General features: G+C 36.3%; 2 protein-coding genes across 2 annotated transcripts; one reads left to right on the top strand and one right to left on the bottom strand.

Annotated features, from left to right (window-relative positions):
• Positions 1-6,020: 6,020 nt before the first annotated feature.
• Positions 6,021-16,251, bottom strand: LOC132560027 (transmembrane protein 143-like). Its single transcript, XM_060224686.1, has 6 exons — positions 16,168-16,251; positions 13,667-13,968; positions 12,262-12,418; positions 11,067-11,261; positions 10,084-10,714; positions 6,021-9,699 (listed from the first exon to the last, which is right to left on the bottom strand). Exons 1-6 carry the CDS (start codon positions 16,249-16,251, stop codon positions 9,440-9,442), a joined length of 1,629 nt encoding a protein of 542 aa, XP_060080669.1. The 3' UTR covers positions 6,021-9,439.
• A 168-nt stretch (positions 16,252-16,419) lies between these two features.
• On the top strand, positions 16,420-19,295 carry LOC132560022 (DNA replication complex GINS protein PSF2-like). The gene is made up of 5 exons (XM_060224681.1): positions 16,420-16,509; positions 16,628-16,742; positions 17,599-17,698; positions 18,549-18,675; positions 19,081-19,295. The coding sequence occupies exons 1-5, from the start codon at positions 16,420-16,422 to the stop codon at positions 19,198-19,200; spliced, it is 552 nt and encodes a 183-aa protein (XP_060080664.1). The 3' UTR covers positions 19,201-19,295.
• The last annotated feature ends 243 nt before the right edge of the window (positions 19,296-19,538 follow it).

The following is a 19,538-nucleotide window of genomic DNA, read 5'->3' on the forward strand; positions in this document are numbered from 1 at the left end:
AAATCTTCACAGTGTTCAGCATACACATCCACATTATCAAATTGGAGAACTTTGAAAACTCACATAATTTATTTCAGGAAGTGAATAAATTCCTGAGCTGTTGACATGTAAATGTCACTTTTCCATTAAAACACAATTAAATCATCTCTGTATTTGACGGAGAGAGAAAAAAAAAAGAATATTTTGAAGCTGTTGGAAAATTGCAGTAGGATCAGTCAACATAAGCAATAACTTATTTGTACTTAAAGAGAATTGATGCCATAACACCATTTTGCATACCAATATACAGGCTGTGATATGCCTGTCTGTTTCTCCTAGGAGAATTCTCATTTTGGCAAAATGCCAGGATCTCTAACACTAGACCATGGAAGTCTCTATATCTGTTGGCCTAACATGCATTTTATAGTGTGGGAGGGCAAGCTTTAACATATCATACATAAAGTAGTTATCATGCTTTAACCATAGTCTAAATCTGTCACATAGATTCTATCATGGAAAATGTCAATGATAAAAGGAGTTAAAAACGATTTTCAAGGAAAATATATAAAAAAAAAAAGTTTATGTGAAAGTTTTGAAAGACATACATGTACCTCAAAATCATGTTTCCTCAGGGCCCAATTTAAAAAAAAAAGTTGATTTTCTGGGCACTCGTAATCCAGGAGTTGCCACAAATTTGTGGATATATGATTGCAGATTAAGATTACTCGAGAAATCAACGAAAATAAAACTCTCATGAAAATTAATCACTTTACAGTAGAGTGGAATAAATAATTGACATTCACAGAAAAAAAAAATCAAAAAAAATATCCAGCTCTCTGTTCCATTGTTGTCAATATAATAAAGTTAGATAAATTCTTGTATCAATTTTATAAAAAAAGAAAAATGAAAAAAATATTGTTGGATTCACCTTCTTCTTTACAAACAACAATGAAAATAATGACAAAAAATCCCACTTTATCCTGATTATAGATAAATCCGCTATAGAACCTTTATATTACACAGCAAACAACCGTAAAACAATCAACATGGGGGATTTATTTTTGTTCAATCTATGGATACTGTAATTCCTAAAACATATCTGTCCATGAAATGGAATAAATAGATGAACGTTGATGTGGATTATAGCACTCGTGAATTTTGTGAAAAAGGTTTATCCATGAAATTAGTTGCAAACAAAAATGTATATTTTAGGAAAACTACGAAATTTAAGCCCCACTTAGTTATAAGATATATGATTTGACAGTGACATCTTACATATATGGTAAAATCCATTAATTTTTCAAATTCTGAGAAATTTTCGGTTTCCTGTTTTAAATTATCAGTCACATGATCACACAATCAAAAGCACTCTTTCTTCTTCCACGAATAAAACAATTGAGTATTTCTGACAATCTGACAATGAACCACCAGCAAATATACATGGCAAAAGAAACAATGCAACTTTTACTGCAAAGATTTTATCTCCAGCTCCAAGAAACCATCAGTCTCACGTTTGAAACAGCCAGACTCTTGATCAATCAAAATATGGTGCTCTTCTTTGAATTGAAAAATCAATATTTCAGCATTTAGAATCACGTAGCTTATGAAAATCTTGTCTTGTTTGCAGGCATTTTGACACATTGATATATCAGAACATGGCTGGAAATCACAATTTATCAATTAAAATCCCACGTAGAGCCATAATGGATCGACAAACATAGTTTATCCCATTTCCGTCTTTTTGTAAATGACGTTTATGGCTATCCAAAAAAAAAACAAAGAAAAGGACAAAAATGGTATGCTGCATTTTGATACATATTGATGTGTTGTAATTTGTTATCACCCAAAATAAAATTTTAAAAAATGCAAAACAAAACAGGAATATACATAAAAATCATATATTTTCGCATGGCGGAATTTTTGTGGTTTTCAAAAAAAAAAAAAAAAAAAAATTCATTGACACTTCATTTCATGGAAGAATATTGCTCAATAAATCTGCCTATAATAGATTTAACAGTTGGTGAATATATAATTACACGGATTAAGATTACCCACAAAATCAACAGAAATAATTCCCCACAAAAATTTTACCATAAACGTGCTATTAGTACGTATGAAATGCTTAAAAATGTAGATGTAGAATAACAAATCCTTACATATAAGCCTCCTAAATTTCAAAGCATTTGTTCAAGAGGAGACTGGATCAAGATGCTGAAAAACCATAAAAAAGGAGCCACACAATGGCATTACCCAGACCCCCCCCCCCCCCCTCTCCACACTTCCTCCCCCCTCTTGTCAAGCTGTTGAACCTAAATCGCAGTGAGTACCATACTCAGTTTTTGATGCAGAATTTCCTTGTCTTTCATTGTTATTGTATAATGCATATAGAAATCAACCAACCAAACCATTTTCAAGTTGTAGCCCGAAAAAATAGTATGCATTTACAGAGCATAAATCTTATATTTCCGACTTTGTTTCCATGGTAACAGAGAAATTATCTAAAATGAAATCTCATTTAAAGTAAAAAGCACAATTAGGGCACAAACATAGGAACAGGTTCAATAGTTTGGAATTGTTTGCCTAGAAAAAAGCTCTATAGATACACAGACACGCAGATGCACAAATCATTCGTAATCTCAAATATTTTGTCAAAACTCAAAATCATGACAACAACCACATGCCAGGACTTCAAGAGAGTCAACAAAGTTTCAAAAAAGATCAGTTGAAAATTGAGAGATGAGATCTCTGGACTTTAAAACACTAAAAGAAAAAAGGGCAATAACTTCTTCAATTCTAAAATGTTCTGAATGAACTACCACTTGAACATGGGCATTCAATCAATTTTCAAAGATACACACCAATTTGAACATGATATAGTCCAAGAGTAAAAAAAAAATACCATGCCCCTTAACAGTCATCTGACAATAGAAGGATGGACAGACAGACAGACATAGCCTACCAATTGCTGACCCCTCTGTATTTCCATTTTTTTCAATACCATATCAAATGGCCCCTTATAATTCCCATAGTGAGACTAAAATTTGCTGAAAATGACACATTACCTTCAGCTCCCAGGATTTTGCCGGAATGTGACATGCAACCCTCTACTTACCAGGATATATGTGTAATATCTAGTCTGATGAATTTACAGACTTCTCAGAAAACATACATCCATAATGTTAATATGACAAGTTCAGAGAACATGAGTAAAATAGCAAGGAAATGATTTTGCTCAGGACGAAATATAGTTCCGAAGAGACAGCCAGCCAGACAAAGCCATGCCATCACTCATTCCGTAATAGGCAAGTGTATATCAATGTAAAAAGCTGGATTTAGCGGCTGGTGATTTTCTTTCCTTGTGGTTATCATATATTGTTTACTATTGTAGTTAAGTGGTTACCAGCGGTTCTAGAGAAAAAGACTTAAATAATGATAAATTATTTTATTGTAAATGGATTGGCTAGTTTAAGGGAAAGGATGAAGGAAAAAGTCATAGTTTTAAAAAAGGAAAATCATTTCTTAGTGAGGACTGCTGAGATGAAAGACTGCTACTGAGGGGAAAAGGATGGTGGAGGGGCAAGATTGTTTTAGGGGTGGAGTGAAGGGTTATGGGTAAGGGGATAGGGGTGTAAAGGGGTGGCTAAGTGATTAAAGGGGTGGAGTGAGTGGTTATTGGTAAGGGGATAGGGGTGTAAAGGGGTGGAGTGAGGGGTTATGGGTAAGGGGATAGGGGTGTAAAGGGGTGGAGTGAGGGGTTATGGGTAAGGGGATAGGGGTGTAAAGGGGTGGAGTGAGGGGTTATGGGTAAGGGGATAGGGGTGTAAAGGGGTGGAGTGAGGGGTTATGGGTAAGGGGATAGGGGTGTAAAGGGGTGGAGTGAGGGGTTATGGGTAAGGGGATAGGGGTGTAAAGGGGTGGAGTGAGGGGTTTGGGGTGTAATGGGGTGGAGTGAGGGGTTATGGGTAAGGGGATAGGGGTGTAAAGGGGTGGAGTGAGGGGTTATGGGTAAGGGGATAGGGGTGTAAAGGGGTGGAGTGAGGGGTTATGGGTAAGGGGATAGGGGTGTAAAGGGGTGGAGTGAGGGGTTATGGGTAAGGGGATAGGGGTGTAAAGGGGTGGAGTGAGGGGTTATGGGTAAGGGGATAGGGGTGTAAAGGGGTTATGGGTAAGGGGATAGGGGTGTAAAGGGGTGGAGTGAGGGGTTATGGGTAAGGGGATAGGGGTGTAAAGGGGTGGAGTGAGGGGTTATGGGTAAGGGGATAGGGGTGTAAAGGGGTGGAGTGAGGGGTTATGGGTAAGGGGATATGGGTAAGGGGATAGGGGTGTAAAGGGGTGGAGTGAGGGGTAAGGGGATAGGGGTGTAAAGGGGTGGTGTGAGGGGTTATGGGTAAGGGGATAGGGGTGTAAAGGGTTGAAGTGAGGGGTTATGGGTAAGGGGATAGGGGTGTAAAGCGGTGGAGTGAGTGGTTAGTGGTAAGGGGATAGGGGTGTAAAGGGGTGGAGTGAGGGGTTATGGGTAAGGGGATAGGGGTGTAAAGGGGTGGAGTGAGGGGTTATGGGTAAGGGGATAGGGGTGTAAAGGGGTGGAGTGAGGGGTTATGGGTAAGGGGATAGGGGTGTAAAGGGGTGGAGTGAGGGGTTATTGGTAAGGGGATAGGGGTGTAAAGGGGTGGAGTGAGGGGTTATGGGTAAGGGGATAGGGGTGTAAAGGGGTGGAGTGAGGGGTTATGGGTAAGGGGATAGGGGTTATAAGGGGGGTAAGGGGATAGGGGTGTAAAGGGGTGTAAAGTGAGGGGAGGGGTTATGGGTAAGGGGATAGGGGTGTAAAGGGGTGGAGTAAGGGGTTATTGGTAAGGGGATAGGGGTGAAAAGGTGTGGAGTGAGGAGGTATGGGTAAGTTAATAGGGGTGTAAAGGGGTAGAATAAGGGGTTATGGGTAAGGGGATAGGGGTGTAAAGGGGTGGAGTGAGGGGTTATGGGTAAGGGGATAGGGGTGTAAAGGGGTGAAGTGAAGGGGTAATGGGTAAGGGGATAGGGGTGTAAAGGGGTGGAGTGAGGGGTTATGGGTAAGGGGATAGGGGTGTAAAGGGGTGGAGTGAGGGGTTATGGGTAAGGGGATAGGGGTGTAAAGGGGTGAAGTGAGGGGTTATGGGTAGGGAAAGCGTGAAAGGAAGAGAGGATTATTGGCTCAGAAGATTGGTTTAAATAGGGGACCATTTGAATAAGGGGAAGATGAGTGGTTCATGTATCACTTTCAGAAAATTCCATCATTGCCTGCATGGATATGGTTGTCTTTGACAACAAACAAAATTTTGTTTCAAATGTTTTGAAATAAATAAATATTTATACACTACATCAGAATAATTCATTGATCCATGGAGGCTGCATCATTCACCTATATCAGTGACCTTCAAAGCTCACGTCAAGTATTTAAACAAATTTGTTAGCAAACATTTTAGAAATAACCTTATATCATAAATCATTACTCTACATCTTCTGAATATTTCACCGAAATTTCAAGTTTGATGTTTATTTGTCAATAATCCTTTACCTGGTAATAAAAGGCCACTCGTTTATATTGCTCAGTAAAAATAGAAACTACAGCTATTTTGTTGTCCTGTAATGATCCCCGCCCCCCCTCTTCCCACCCTGTGATTTTGATTCAGAGAAAACATGTATGTGTTAGCCCTGCATGGATTTATTACAGGATAAATACAGTATTCATACAATCTTGTAAGGCATTTTTTAAAATTTTTTAAAAAATTTTTAACTTTTGACACTTAGCTCTTGTTTTAGTTCTTTCTCAAAAATCTGTGGTGTTCAAGCATAGGAATTTTTATCTTTTTTCTATAACTGCAATGAAATATCTAATGCATTGGACTTGTCAGGATTTTAAAACTAGCAAAGAACCTCTAAAACCAACCATAGTGCATTTTTCTACGAGTGAACTTCAAAATATATAATGGGAGGTAACTCCCAAGAACAAAATTTATATTTAATCAGAAGAATTTGCATTACAATAAAAACAAAACACGCAAATGTAAGATTTCCTGATTTTATTAAACATTTCACTCAATTATCATAAAATTCCAAGAGTTGAAATCAAAAACTGTTTTAAACAATAAGTACCATCACTATGAAGTAATATCACAACAGTTTACTGAAAACCTATTAATGAAAACTCCACTACTTCATAACAAGACTAGTTCTCTCAACCTTTCTAACAAATTAAGTGAAGAAATGACCAATATGTACATCATATAATGGCATGTTATTCTGGTATCACCAATGCCATCATTTTCAGAGTTGTCTCCCCTCCTCATCACTCTGTGAAAAGACTCTCAATGCTAGATGGTTTTCAGTAAACTTCCAGTCAAATCTTTTTTTATACTCAGTTTCTATACTAAAATAACGAAAAGGAAATATTTGCTAAAGGACCATCAAGGCTAGATGGTTTTCAGAAAGCCTCTTAACAAATCTTTCATTATATTCAATTTCTACACACAATAATGAAAATAAAGCTACCTTTTTTTCGTTAAATATCTTAAAATACAATGAAATGTTAGAATGTTAAATGTTGAATTGCTGGAGTTGTCCATTTTGGCACCATTTTCCTTATCCTAGTATATACACAAGATCTTACATACCTTCTAGGAGTTTATCCCTATGTTGATTCTTACAACACACTTTCCCTGAGAAATTGGTGTTAGAAATACTGTATAGCTTTTTGTGTCTTCTTCTAAAAGGAATGAATTATATTTGTAAATAAACATTTCACAATGTGGATGTAAGCAGACATCAAATACACACTCATCTCGTTACTTCACTGCATAAATTTGTGCAATCACGTTAATATACCACAGTAATATCATTCCTTCAAAAATAATCGGCTATACAGTGTAATATGGGGAAGTGCAATTCATCAGACAGGTAACTTACAACTAATGTAAACATCAGAGCTAAACGTCCATAGATTTGATTGATAGAAAGCAGTACCCAGATTAAGATTCAAAGCCCGACCTTACAGGACATCTAGATTTGATGCTCTCTGAACAGAGCTCTCTTGTTTTCCAGTAGTTCATGCAGAATGAGTTTCAGCTTCCTGAAACATTCTGGATAAAATTCCATAATTCTGATTCTTGTAAAATTTTAATTTGTATAACTAATTAAGAAATATAAGCGAGATTAGGGCTTAAGCTAAGCAAACATACAACAGATTCATCATATATATATATATCTTGTACCATAAAATTTTGCATTTTTGTGGGGGATTTACGTCTGTTGATTTCTTGGTTACTTTCAACCCAAAAATGAGTTTAAGTGCCCACAAAATAACAAAAAATAAATGTTGACATGTATTATGGTACTAGAAGATTTTGTGAACAAGATTTGTATATGAAATCAAGTGCGAAAAAAAAAATTAAAAAAAAAAAAAGAGATTTTTTGATAAAAATTTGAATGAAAACATATCATTTCATAGTTACCAGCAGCTTTGGATATTATTAAGAAAGGGTATATCTGTAATACATGTACAAGTATAGAATAAAATTGATTTAAATCAACTGAGATCAAATGCAGTTTAACAATTTCAGTAACACTCAAAGATTGCCAACCTAGTAATATCATTTCAACACAGGAAATCACATTTGTTTTGGCACAGCTTAACCTATTATTTGTTTCAAATCAGCATTACTTAAATATTGATTGGAAGTTATTACAGATCTAATCCAATCACATTTAGTAAACATATTTCTACCATCAAATGTTGTTTTATTCCACTTTCAGACCATTGTGTAAATGTGTTGACAGTTGGATAAATATAGGATGTATACCACTAGTGGTATTTGACATTTCGGTCTTTAGATTGGTTGAGATTTGGTTTAGTTCAGTTTATTGGTGCTTTACGTCCTATTAACAACAAGGGTCATTTAAGGATGTGTTAGGTTTGGATCGTGGAGGAAAGCAAGAGTTCCTAGAGAAAAACCAGGGACCTATGGCCTGTACCAGGCAACTGCCCCACGTAGGCCTGAAACCTGTGACCTAGAGATGGAGGGCTAGTGATAAAGAAAGCCAGATTTGGTTGAGAAGTTGAACTTAGACAGAACGAGTGCCTCACATATTCATGGAAATTAAATACTGAAATAAGGAGTTCACTTTTGTTTTTGTAATAATTTGATTGCTAAATGAATTTCAATTTATTGCTTTGAAGATAACAAACCCATTTATTATTATTGATATCAATCATTGTTATGATTTGTAATGAATTATATTAATATTTCAACATATTTCTTAAACTATCAGTTTTTGTATATCAACAACAGGTCATATCATTAACCATAAACAAAACTCACAGGTCAATCTATCCTGGAAACAGGTTTGTTACAGAAACAGGTCACACAAACTCATGCTTGTTGTGTTATAGGCTATTTCTTTCAGTCTCATCCGTTTTTTTGAAAAAAATTTCAAATGACACAAACTTTAGCAAGTGGTTTTTGTAACTTTTTGAAAAATGAAACATAGAGAAATATCTAATTGATAAAAGTGTTTTTAAAATTTTCTAAAATTGACGAATCATAAAACCTGGTCCAAAAAAATCACAAAACTAGAAACCTGAAGGCGTTGTTTACTAGTAATACAACATTGGTAGTCAGCCAACAATGCAACACAAATGACCTTATCAGACATCGATCCCAATCCCCAATCAAACGTCATGAATGTGGCACTAACACATCAGACATTTCATTTTGTGTCATCAACAGAGGTGGTTGTAGGTTGCTGCCATATTTTCAGCAGCACAATCGTAAAAGATACTAAAACATTAAACACACTTGTGAAATATATTTGTTATTACTGAAGACACTATCAAATACCCTCTACAATAACCACTCATTCTGTAACTCTCTCTATATATTCACAGTACTTCCCAATTATCAGCAATTTATATCACACAAACAACTAGGTAATTGACATTTTTGTATGTTGTGACAATTTGTGTAAAGCAGATGTGCATGAAACCATGTCATACCATACAGAACTGTATCATGATTTGTTTAAAATTAGGTCCAGCATACGTAGCTATGTCATACAGGAAAGGAAAGACTAGGAGTTTGAGCTATCTACTAATGTCATTTAACATATATATATATACTTAGTTCACACATTTTTCTTGTAGTCGTGGTTACAGGTAAACTGTTACCAATTAGTTGACACAATTTCCTTGTAGCCGTGGTTACAGATAAACTGTATATTACTTATTAGTTGACACAATTTCCTTGTAGCCGTGGTTACAGATAAACTGTATGTTACCTATTGCCGTATAAGTCCATATCTAGACGGAAATTTCACGAAGAAGATTGTTAAAAATATGACATCATGTAAATTTTGTCAGAGGACAATTTAGTATTCTCTCACAAATATTTCAGTCATTCCTATGTATAAAAGGTTATCTTTCAACAGATCATCATGTGAATTTCTCATCATCATGGTCTTCCACGCGGTCAGACTCCAATTCACGCATGAGCAGGGTATCCGGACGTTGTGGCATGCTGCGGATGGCCGTTGCTAAGGAAACAACGTGAAGTTTATTTTCTTTCTCTTGGACAATTCCGTAGTTCTTTAGCAGTGTCAAGGCCTCCTGTGAGTCAAACTCAGCATTCACCTCAGTTTTACCTGTAATCCAGTCCTCTATCTTTCTCTTCAACTCAGCTTGGGTCAGTCCACCTGGAACAGTCAAGATAGCAACACTTTGCAATATCGTAAACAATGAGTTCCAAAAATACTTAAATGACCTGAAACTTGTATTTATTTAATGGAAATAATAAGAGCTAGGAATATCAGTGAAAACATTATTACAATTTAAAAACGATTATTTTAAATATACATAAATTTCGGTGTATATTATTATACTTATCTGTTTGATTTTGAACCCACATGTTCTTGTTGATGAAGGACAAGATGATGTAAAGAAAACTCCTGAATTTTCTAAAAATCTTAATTAAAAGAGAGATATGTATTGCAATAACCTGTCTAATTTGACCAATATGCTGAAGCTGATAGGGTGTCAAATTGTATAGGTATCACTGTACACTATCACAATTATCTTACCTAGTTCCTCTGGGGCCATTTCAGCCATAGCTTTATTCTTTACTCTCACTGGACGGTTGGCCAGGAGAAATGCATACACAAGCAGGGCCTCTTTGAAGCTCTCATCCTCTGCTCGGTCAACAACTAGTGTGAGAAGGCCCCGATTATTTGCAATGTTATTGCTATACAACATCTGAAAGAGTTCGGCCAGGTAGGCATTGCGACGATTCTGATACCTGAAATACATTGTTCCACCTACAGCTACAGTCACACCTGTCAAACCTAAAGTCCAGTTCTGTACCCCTGAGAGAAACGGTACAGTTTTCATCATAAGACTTATGGCAAACATGCTGACTGACCCTCCAAGCCATAATTTATCATAGTTTGTCATTCGTATCTTCACATCGGGCATCAGCATCTCTAGAGAGTTTTTGGGCACGTCTTTGAAGCCTTTGAGTAAAAGCTTCTGATCCTTCTTCAACCTCATTGCGAGGGCTACTCGCTTGTAGTACAAGCTCTCAATAGGACCTGGAGCCTGACTTGGGAACAAGTAGTAAAAGGCTCGTAGATAAAAAGCTGGTTTCTCCTTAGGTAAAGTCTTCCCAAGGGCCCAGATACGTAGAACATCAAACTTGGACGAATCATGGCTTACCTAAGATGAAAACATCATTGCAAACACAACATAAAGTAAGGTAAAACAGATTAATTTTCCAAAACACATTTATCCAGAAAAAAATGTAACTATATTTTCGCAGAAGTTTCATATTTGCATGGTGAGCTTTTTAGAGATCACAATAAGAAAAGGATGACCTTTTTAATTCAGTGATTACTTTACGAACCAAATGTCTCTAAATATTTAATGTTTCACTGTACTCTTTCTCAGGAGAGAAGCATGTCTCCAAATGATGCTAGAATTCAAAATGTCTGCTTCAAAAAAATGAATATGACATCACAGATGTTGATATTTCTACCTTACGAACTTATCACTGACAATGTTGACTTACCCGGACTCCAAGTCCAACTTCATGTTCCTCCATGGCCTTAGTCAGGACAGACTTTGGAAGCTCATGGAAGTTAGCTTTCTCCATTATTTTCTCCAGGCGCTGCATCAGCCAGAACTCATTATCTACTCGTTCTGCTTTATTCCATGTCCGAGTCTGGATGGTGTCCTTGTCAGGATTCAGCGGGTCAAACATCGCCTGTACCGTGACAAAGTGATAAAATTTAGAAATACCAGAATGACATAATCAAATTAAAACAATTCTCTCAAATATCAATTACTATGTTCATTTTCTCTATATTTATTTTACAGGGCTTTTTTGGGGGGGCTCTTTGGTGCTTGATATTGGCCCCAGTTCTGACTGAAATCATTTCATAAAGTGACCAAATTCTAAAACTATATATGTAGTTTACTGCTTAAAATTTTCTTCCCAATTGCTCAATTTTCTTCCAAGAGTAAGATAAAAAGGCCCTTTCCCTAATGAGTGGAAAAAACTGTTTCAGGTCCTGAATAAAAAGTAGAACTTCCCCTTAAGGTATATTCACTATCATCACATCGGAAATCAAGCAAGTATCAATTTCAAAAATGTTTTCTGGACTATGAGAAAGTCATATTAGTTTACTAAAACCCAAACAGGCTTTGCTTCTTGAAATAATTCTAAGCAGAATGTGTTAAATGATCATCTCAAGAGAGATCTTCTAACTACACTCCAGCATCAAAAGTTTGTTTCCTTCTAAAATAACATGAAAACCCATCATCAGTCTTAAGAGTACCATCAAACTTTTCTACAACAACTGTCACATTTGTTCTGGCCACACTCAACCCATCCTCAAGACTCCAGAGGATTACAATTGCTTTCGCTTTCTGCACCTTTGGAAGATCTTATGGCAAAATTGAAGGTTTCATGTGTGACACATTGTGGACAAGACGTTAAGACTAGTTTGATCCTTTGATGTACATCAAACAAATCTCAAGGTCTCAAAACAGTACATTGCAAAGACTTTGAAAATGGGTGTCTCTTCTTTGTAATCTTCAAAAGGAGCGTATCAGCCTATGGTTGATAAGTTTTTTTCATCCTGGAACCTTGATCAGTTTTTTTCATCCTGGAACCAATCACATTACTTCTCGTGTCTTCAATTTTGCCACGACATTTTCTAGGGGGTCAAATATGACTTGTCCTCTACTATGCAGACTCCTACCTTTGCCTGCTGCAGAACACCGTGGTATTTGTTGCGAATTGATTTGTCGAGACACAATGCAAAATCTTCAAAACTTTTCATTTCCTCATCATTTAGCATGTCTTCCTGTAAAATGTGACGAACTATGGACGTCCGAGTGATGGGAATGTATTTCTCCCTGAAATGAAAGGACATTTATCAACAGATATTGTCAAACAATTTTTGTAATAAAGAGTTGAAATTTTCTATTTGGAGACACATAGCAACTTTGATGAATTATTCTAAAATCAGTTAACCATATATCCAATGCTGTTGTTAGAATTTCAGCTGCATCAGCTTTTAAATCTTCAGTGATCCTTGCCTACTGAATATCTTCCTAAGAATCATAGTGCCACCATGGATTTAACTCCAAGGTAGAGAAGTTCAGGGTTTCTACATCCTTGTAATGACAGTAATACTGATACTGGTTCAGTTGAATTATGTAAAAGGTAATCCAATGGCACAATCACAGTCAATGAAACACTTGTTTCATCACATGTTCCTTTTGGAAACTGTACAAACTTATCTGTCGACCTGCTGAATCTTTTACTATTTTTCACAGCAGTGTCTTTAAAAACAAATGCATGAACGTCAATTGATAGGTTGATAGTTTCATTTAAAAAGTACAAAGAATAATATAGGAAAATTTAATCATTTGACGAACTAGTTGACAATAAGAATCACTTATCCATCAGCAAAATCCAGTTGTCAGGATGAGCAGTCGAGTGCTTTTGCTGCGCCCTATCATATATTGAGTTTATCAAACCTGAAGTTCAATTCTTGATATATTTCGAAAATCTATAGGACAACCTGCCTTATTTTGTTGGAGTCTTTTAAAAAATATTTTTTTGGCATTATGATTCCTTCATATAAAAATTAAGACCTTTGCATACTTCATAATTGTAGTAGACATTTAATATACAAAGTTGTACAAGCTTTTGATAAAGTGTTTAATTTGGTAAAGATGGGATCTAAGAGATTAGTATACTCTGTCCACTAGACAACCCTAATCAGTGACTTTTTGGGTCCCTGCTCTGCTGCCAAAAATTATACACAGTTGGATGTCTTAAGAGCATAAAATTTGAATTGAATTTGAAAGCTTTGAAAGTTAAAATTCAATCCCCTGAAAATAATTTTTATTCAGAAGAAAATGTTCTACTAAGTGTTAAATGTATTTAAGAGAAATCTTTAACTGAAACCTTTGCTCTTTTGGAAACATTTCTAAAACAGTGTAAATAGTCAGGAGAGACATTCATTTCTGAACAAACACCATAACACAATCTTCTCAGTAAGCAAGGATTATTTCTGAGATGAATTTTTAACATAAGATAAAGATAGACAGTGAACCAATGATCAAACACCCTGTCAATTTTTTTCAATATTTCACCTGTATTGAGAATATTCCTCTTCAGCTTTGCGTTGCAGCTTAGCTAAAGTTGTCTGCTTTGTCTCCTTTGGTACCATGGCTGTGGTAACCACTTGTGGCTTTGAGACATCTTTCTCATCTTCCTTTGGGACAACTCCCGTCTTTTTACTCTCAGTATCTTGGGCAGGTTGTTTCTTTTCATCTTTAGCCACAGCACCATCCTTTCCAGTTGTGCTAAAAACTTGGAGTGTGGTTGATAGACTTCTAGCATGTCTCAGGTGATGACCATGCAGTCTTGATTTCAGCTTCCCAAATCCTACAACCTGCAAGGTAAAAATGTTTCTGAATTAACACAAGCGATGGAATCATCAAACAAAATTTGGTAATGATTCTGAAAATAAGAGAGTTCCAATCACTTTATCATTACAATCCTTCCATCTTACAGAATGCCTCTTTTGTGAAGATTTTCAATTCAGGTGGAACAATAGCAATATTTTCAAGGGCTGATTCTATTTATTGGTTTGACCAGTTGGACCAGGGTTGTTAATCTATAAAAGGGGTTGGTCATGTAATTTTATTCTGCTGATGAGCTTCAACAAAGTCTTTTGAGGCCTGTTTCAATATTTGCAGGTCTGTTCTAATTTATGTCCAAAATGTTTAATTTTAAGTGCCCATAAAGCAATTTGTTAAAATAAACAAATTGGTCCAAGGAGAACACTGAAAAATGTGGTGGTCATTTTGATCCCCCTCAACATGCAGCTTTCCTGCTCTATATTGTCTAGTGTTCCCACTGGATTTCAGAATTGGGGGTAAATTTTATAGAATTACATGATTTTGTTTCCCATTTGTAAGCTTTCTATAGGTGACCCCTAGAAAAAATCAGATCAAAGCAGTCATTGAAAGGGTGAAAAACTCACATTTTTTTGGGAGGCAGGGATATCTTGGAACAGTGTTATCTAAAGGAAATTGGAGTAAACTGCCTTGTTGATGGACTTAACGACATCACAGGATGATAAATGATCTGGCTGTCCTGAGAAACACAAACTGACCAGAATTGGGATGGTATCATGCAACATCGATCTTTACCTGAACACACAGTGATATGCTCTATTTACGGATAAGACGATTTACCGAAACTGACCCAATTACCAAAACAAGACTGAAACAGAGCTTTTTTGGCAGTAATTTGGCAGGTGTATTTTCATAACAAACCTCTAATACAATACATTTTAGTTAATTTTCTTAGCAAATGAAAGTAAGACACTTCTTAAGAACAGTGTTGTAAGAGTTACATCCCTTATATCCTTGTCTTGTTTTGGTTAAGCATTACGTAATCAAAGTCAGTGTAAATCATACCAAAGTCATTGTTTTTCAATTTTTATCTAGAGATGTATATTTGATTGACATTTAATAGATATGTTAGTAATCAGCATGATAAAACCCCTACAAATGGCTTGTTTTGGTATTGTTTTGGTAATTGGGTCTGTTTCAGTAAATCGTCTGACCGCTATTTACTGAGCCCTGAAGTGAAGACAAAGCTGGTAAGTAATTCTATTACTATTATCACTCTCGTTACTGCTATGCTTCACCATATAGCCTCTACAACCAGTCAAGTGGATGTTAGTAGTGGTGACTTCAGTTCTGTTCTTCTTTTACATGAAAAATGGTGCAAGACAAACCAATTGCATTGAAATATAACGAACCTGTTGTAGGTAATTTCCATCACATCAAGTTAAAATGTGATGTGCCATTTTCCATATTAATATCTGCCAGCATGTTAACAGCAACCTTGCCACCTCTTACTTTTAATCATTGTGACAATAAAAGCAAAATAAACTTAATGGAAGTTCTGTCTTTGTCTTTATAGTATTTTTTTGTTTGTTTTATCAAACCGTGAGGAACCATGGCCGTTTTATATTATATTTTTAATATTAGGATATATTAGGATATATGATGGATGCAGGCTGGGAATAAGCCTCTGTGTCCATATCTGTAAATGAATTTACAATAGATAATATTCTTAATGATAAATACGTTTTGAAGCAGTGTCACATTGTAATTATTGGTGGTTACCTCACGGAACAGCATTTCAGAGGGATCGAACCACAAAATTCGGATCTATACCTGAGTTTGAAATGTCTGATACTTGACTGACAGTCGCGGCCCATTTCTCGTGATATATCTGCCTAAATTGAAAGTAGCATTTCATGATAATTCTTGAGAGAAATTAATTCTTCAATCATGTACAAATGTATCCGAGATGAGATTTTTTCTTAATTTTCAGATGAAAGGATCCATTGAAGATATTCTTTCAAAAAATACTCTCATCAGCTGAGTGGATATATCCCCAAAAACTTAATTGAAATAGGGACTTTTAAGTCCGTGATTAAAATCTGTCATTCGCCCTCGCTGTCCTTGGATGAAATTAGGGTTTTCTGCCCACGACATTGGTAGATAAATGTCAAATACAATTCACTGTAACTCCTCTTACAATTTAACAACTAAATGTGTGTTATGCGCACCTGAATAACATGTTTCGAAGATGTAGCCTCGATTAACTGATAGGCGATAGGCCTACCGGCTTCTACAAGCAATCGTGCCGCCATGTTTGTTGAGCATCCACGTCCTTTATACGCTCAAGACGGCAAACAACACAAGACCATCGATTCAAACGTTTCACAGGTGCTGCAAGCCGGCTATATCCCGCGAAAAGTTTGATGTCCGACTGATGTTGACAATCTATTTATCGGAAATGGTGAAATGACGATCTGAAGATGGACACAGCTGAAGTAGAATTTTTAGCGGAAAAGGAAACTGTCTCAATTGTTCCTAATTTCGCACAAGATAAAATTTACCTGATTGGTGTAAGTTTCAACTAAAGTCCCACATTATTTGAGACCCGAGCACTTCATATTAGATATTTTACTCTGTATTCTATTTACGTTAGAAGTATGTATACTGGAGTGTATTTTTTCATCACAGGGAGACATCGGTCCATTTAGCCCAGGATTACCTACTGAGGTTCCATTATGGATGGCTATCAACCTTAAACAGTCTCAGAAATGCAGACTGACACCTCCGACCTGGATGGTTGTAGGTAAGTTTACAGAAATGCAGACTGACACCTCCGACGTGGATAATAGTAATGATGATGATGGTTTATCATGTCCATGATTCTCCCCCGCTGCCAGGCGTTGTCCAACCAACTGAGGTCGATTCTCTGGCGACGTGAGGGGGAGGGGGAGGGGGGGGGGGGGGAGGGGGGGGGGGGGGGGGGGGGGGGGGGGGGGGCTGTGTGGGGGTTGGGGGGGGGGGCTTCTGGTGTTGAGAGTACATGTCTGGACTTCCATTGGTGGAGACATCCTATCCATGGTGTACTGTCCAAACATCCAAGCTGCCATAATACAGGGTCTTTACTTTTAAATTGGGAAATTTAGAAGTCTATGTCTATATATAGCTTACAATAATGTTATTCAGGCGGAATAAAGTTGTGAATTTTTTTAAGCTCCTGGATGGAATTAAGCACCTACTTTTATTATCAATAACTGAAGGAGGATCATTTAACATGTGAGATTGGACAATTTTAACGTGGGAAGGATGGTTGAATTATGTTTAATGCTATGTGTTTATAAAGAGTAACCTGTTAATTCTAAAGATTATCTGTTGAGTAGAGATAAAGTAGTTTGTCTATTCTAGTATCCTATATATGATTATTTATATTTTATCAAGTTTTGGTTAAAGGAATACTTTTATAAAGTTTGGGATGAGGAGGAGGAATAGGGGTGGGGACCTGGATGGATGTAGGTAGGTTTACAGAAATGTTTACTGACTCCCTCGACCTGGATGAATATACACTTGTAGGTAAGCCTTTGAACTGGAGGTAATGTGTTAGACTGAAGCAGTTGTAAGATTGATACAAACATTTATCGTAAAGCTCAATTTGTGTATTACAGAACAATTACAAGACAAGAAACAAGAAGAGACAGACTCCAAATTTTTCACCGCCATGCCTTCTTCACATTACATGGAAATCACGCAACTTTTATTAAAATAGTAAGTTTATTTTATGTATATCTTTCAATTCATGGGACATACCTTTTTCCTATTCAGTAGAATTAAAAATGCCAATAGGCTGAAACCCTGTATAGTCTAAAAAATATTATGTATTTTGATAATTCATGGCACCCAATCCCCTGCAACTTTTCAGTCAAAGCTCTGTTTGGCCCCTGGACTTACTGGAGGATGTATAAAGTAATCCGGATGTCATCAGAATTTGAGTAATCTTAAATTTGATGGTAACAGAACTCTCTTTTAAAAAAAGAAATGAGAAAAAGAAATAAAACGAACAAAAAAAATGTAAACAATGAAAAATTAATAAATTCACATTAACAATTCGTATGATTGGTTTGCAATACAATTAATATTAGTCCCTGGATTTTTATATGACAATATGTTAGACAGCTCTAAGATGAAGAGGTTTCTAGCACACTATTTTTGTGAATGTCTATACCAGTACTCACTTTATGAAGATGGAATTGATATGTCTGAATGTATGTGTTACCAGCTGTCTGTATGGAAGATGGAAAACTTTGTTCCATTGAATCATCTTTGACATTCAACATCAATTTATCATCAGTGTTACCTCTATACAATTTTTGTGTAGTTTATTCAGTTTACAGAATGCTATTTTTAAGCATAGATTTATCAACAAAGAGTGTGCAAAACACACTAGTGAGTAGCACCTTTTAATTTTGTTAAAATTAACTGGGAGATGGGGAGGTGGACTAGCTCCATAATTAATTAATTTTGGTAATTTTCATATATTTATTTTAGATGGCCGTTAAATACATGTAAAAATTAGGTTAGAAATAAATAAGAGGTGTTTGTTTTATCTCTCATTTAGTGCCACTGATGACATACCTCACGCTGATGAGATCAGAACACTTGTTAAAGATATCTGGGATTTAAGGATAGCCAAATTAAGGAGCAGTATTGACACTTTTGTAAAAAGTGAGGCAACTCATGCTAAGGTGAGTGGGATATATGGGGAATCTGTTATCAGAAATTTGTGTTGATTGTTGTGTACTGTATTCATTTAGCAATGAAACCTGTCTGACAAAATGTAACCACCACATTTCTTTTTACAGCTGGTCAAGTAGAATTTTCAGCAGGGTTTCTTTTTCACTGGTTTGGGATGGGGCTCTTTTGCCTCAATTTGGTAAAAAATGAATTGTAAAAGAGATTTTCAGGAGTTTATTGTCAACTTTGGGAATTTTTGCTCTGAAATGAAATAATTTAATTGGGAACGGATTCATTCTTGGCCCCAAAAAGCCCACTAGAAAAGTCAGGTATCACCAAATGCAATTTCATGAATCAGAAACATGGAATTTTGAGGATGCTTTGTAATCATTATATATAATTTTGTGTTTTGACAGCTGAATCACTTAACGCTAATGGAGTTGAATACTGTTCGACCGTTCCTTACACAAGCCCTTGACCAGATGCACATTCTGCGGTCAAACATGAGTGGACATGTCCATGCTTCTCAGGAATAGGAGAAATGATCAAGTATAACACTGATTCTCATGTTTGCTGTATTAGATTCATGTATTTGGCAATAAGCCAATACCTGGTAATAAGCCCACCAAAATCTTTTGCCATTGGGAAAACTACACAGGAAGGGTAATTAACTGTCCTGCGATAGGCTTATCACCTAACTTTGGGCCAGGATTTCTGTGTGAGCTCATCACCTAACTTTGGGCCAGGATTTCTGTGTAAGCTTATCACCTAACTTTGGGCCAGGATTTCTGTGTAAGATCATCACCTAACTTTGGGCCAGGATTTCTGTGTAAGCTTATCACCTAATTTTGGGCCAGGATTTCTGTGTAAGCTT

Source organism: Ylistrum balloti, unplaced genomic scaffold (assembly GCF_031769215.1).
Source record: "Ylistrum balloti isolate Yb309-2 unplaced genomic scaffold, AGI_CSIRO_Ybal_v1 Utg371002, whole genome shotgun sequence".
Lineage (NCBI taxonomy): Eukaryota > Metazoa > Mollusca > Bivalvia > Pectinida > Pectinidae > Ylistrum > Ylistrum balloti.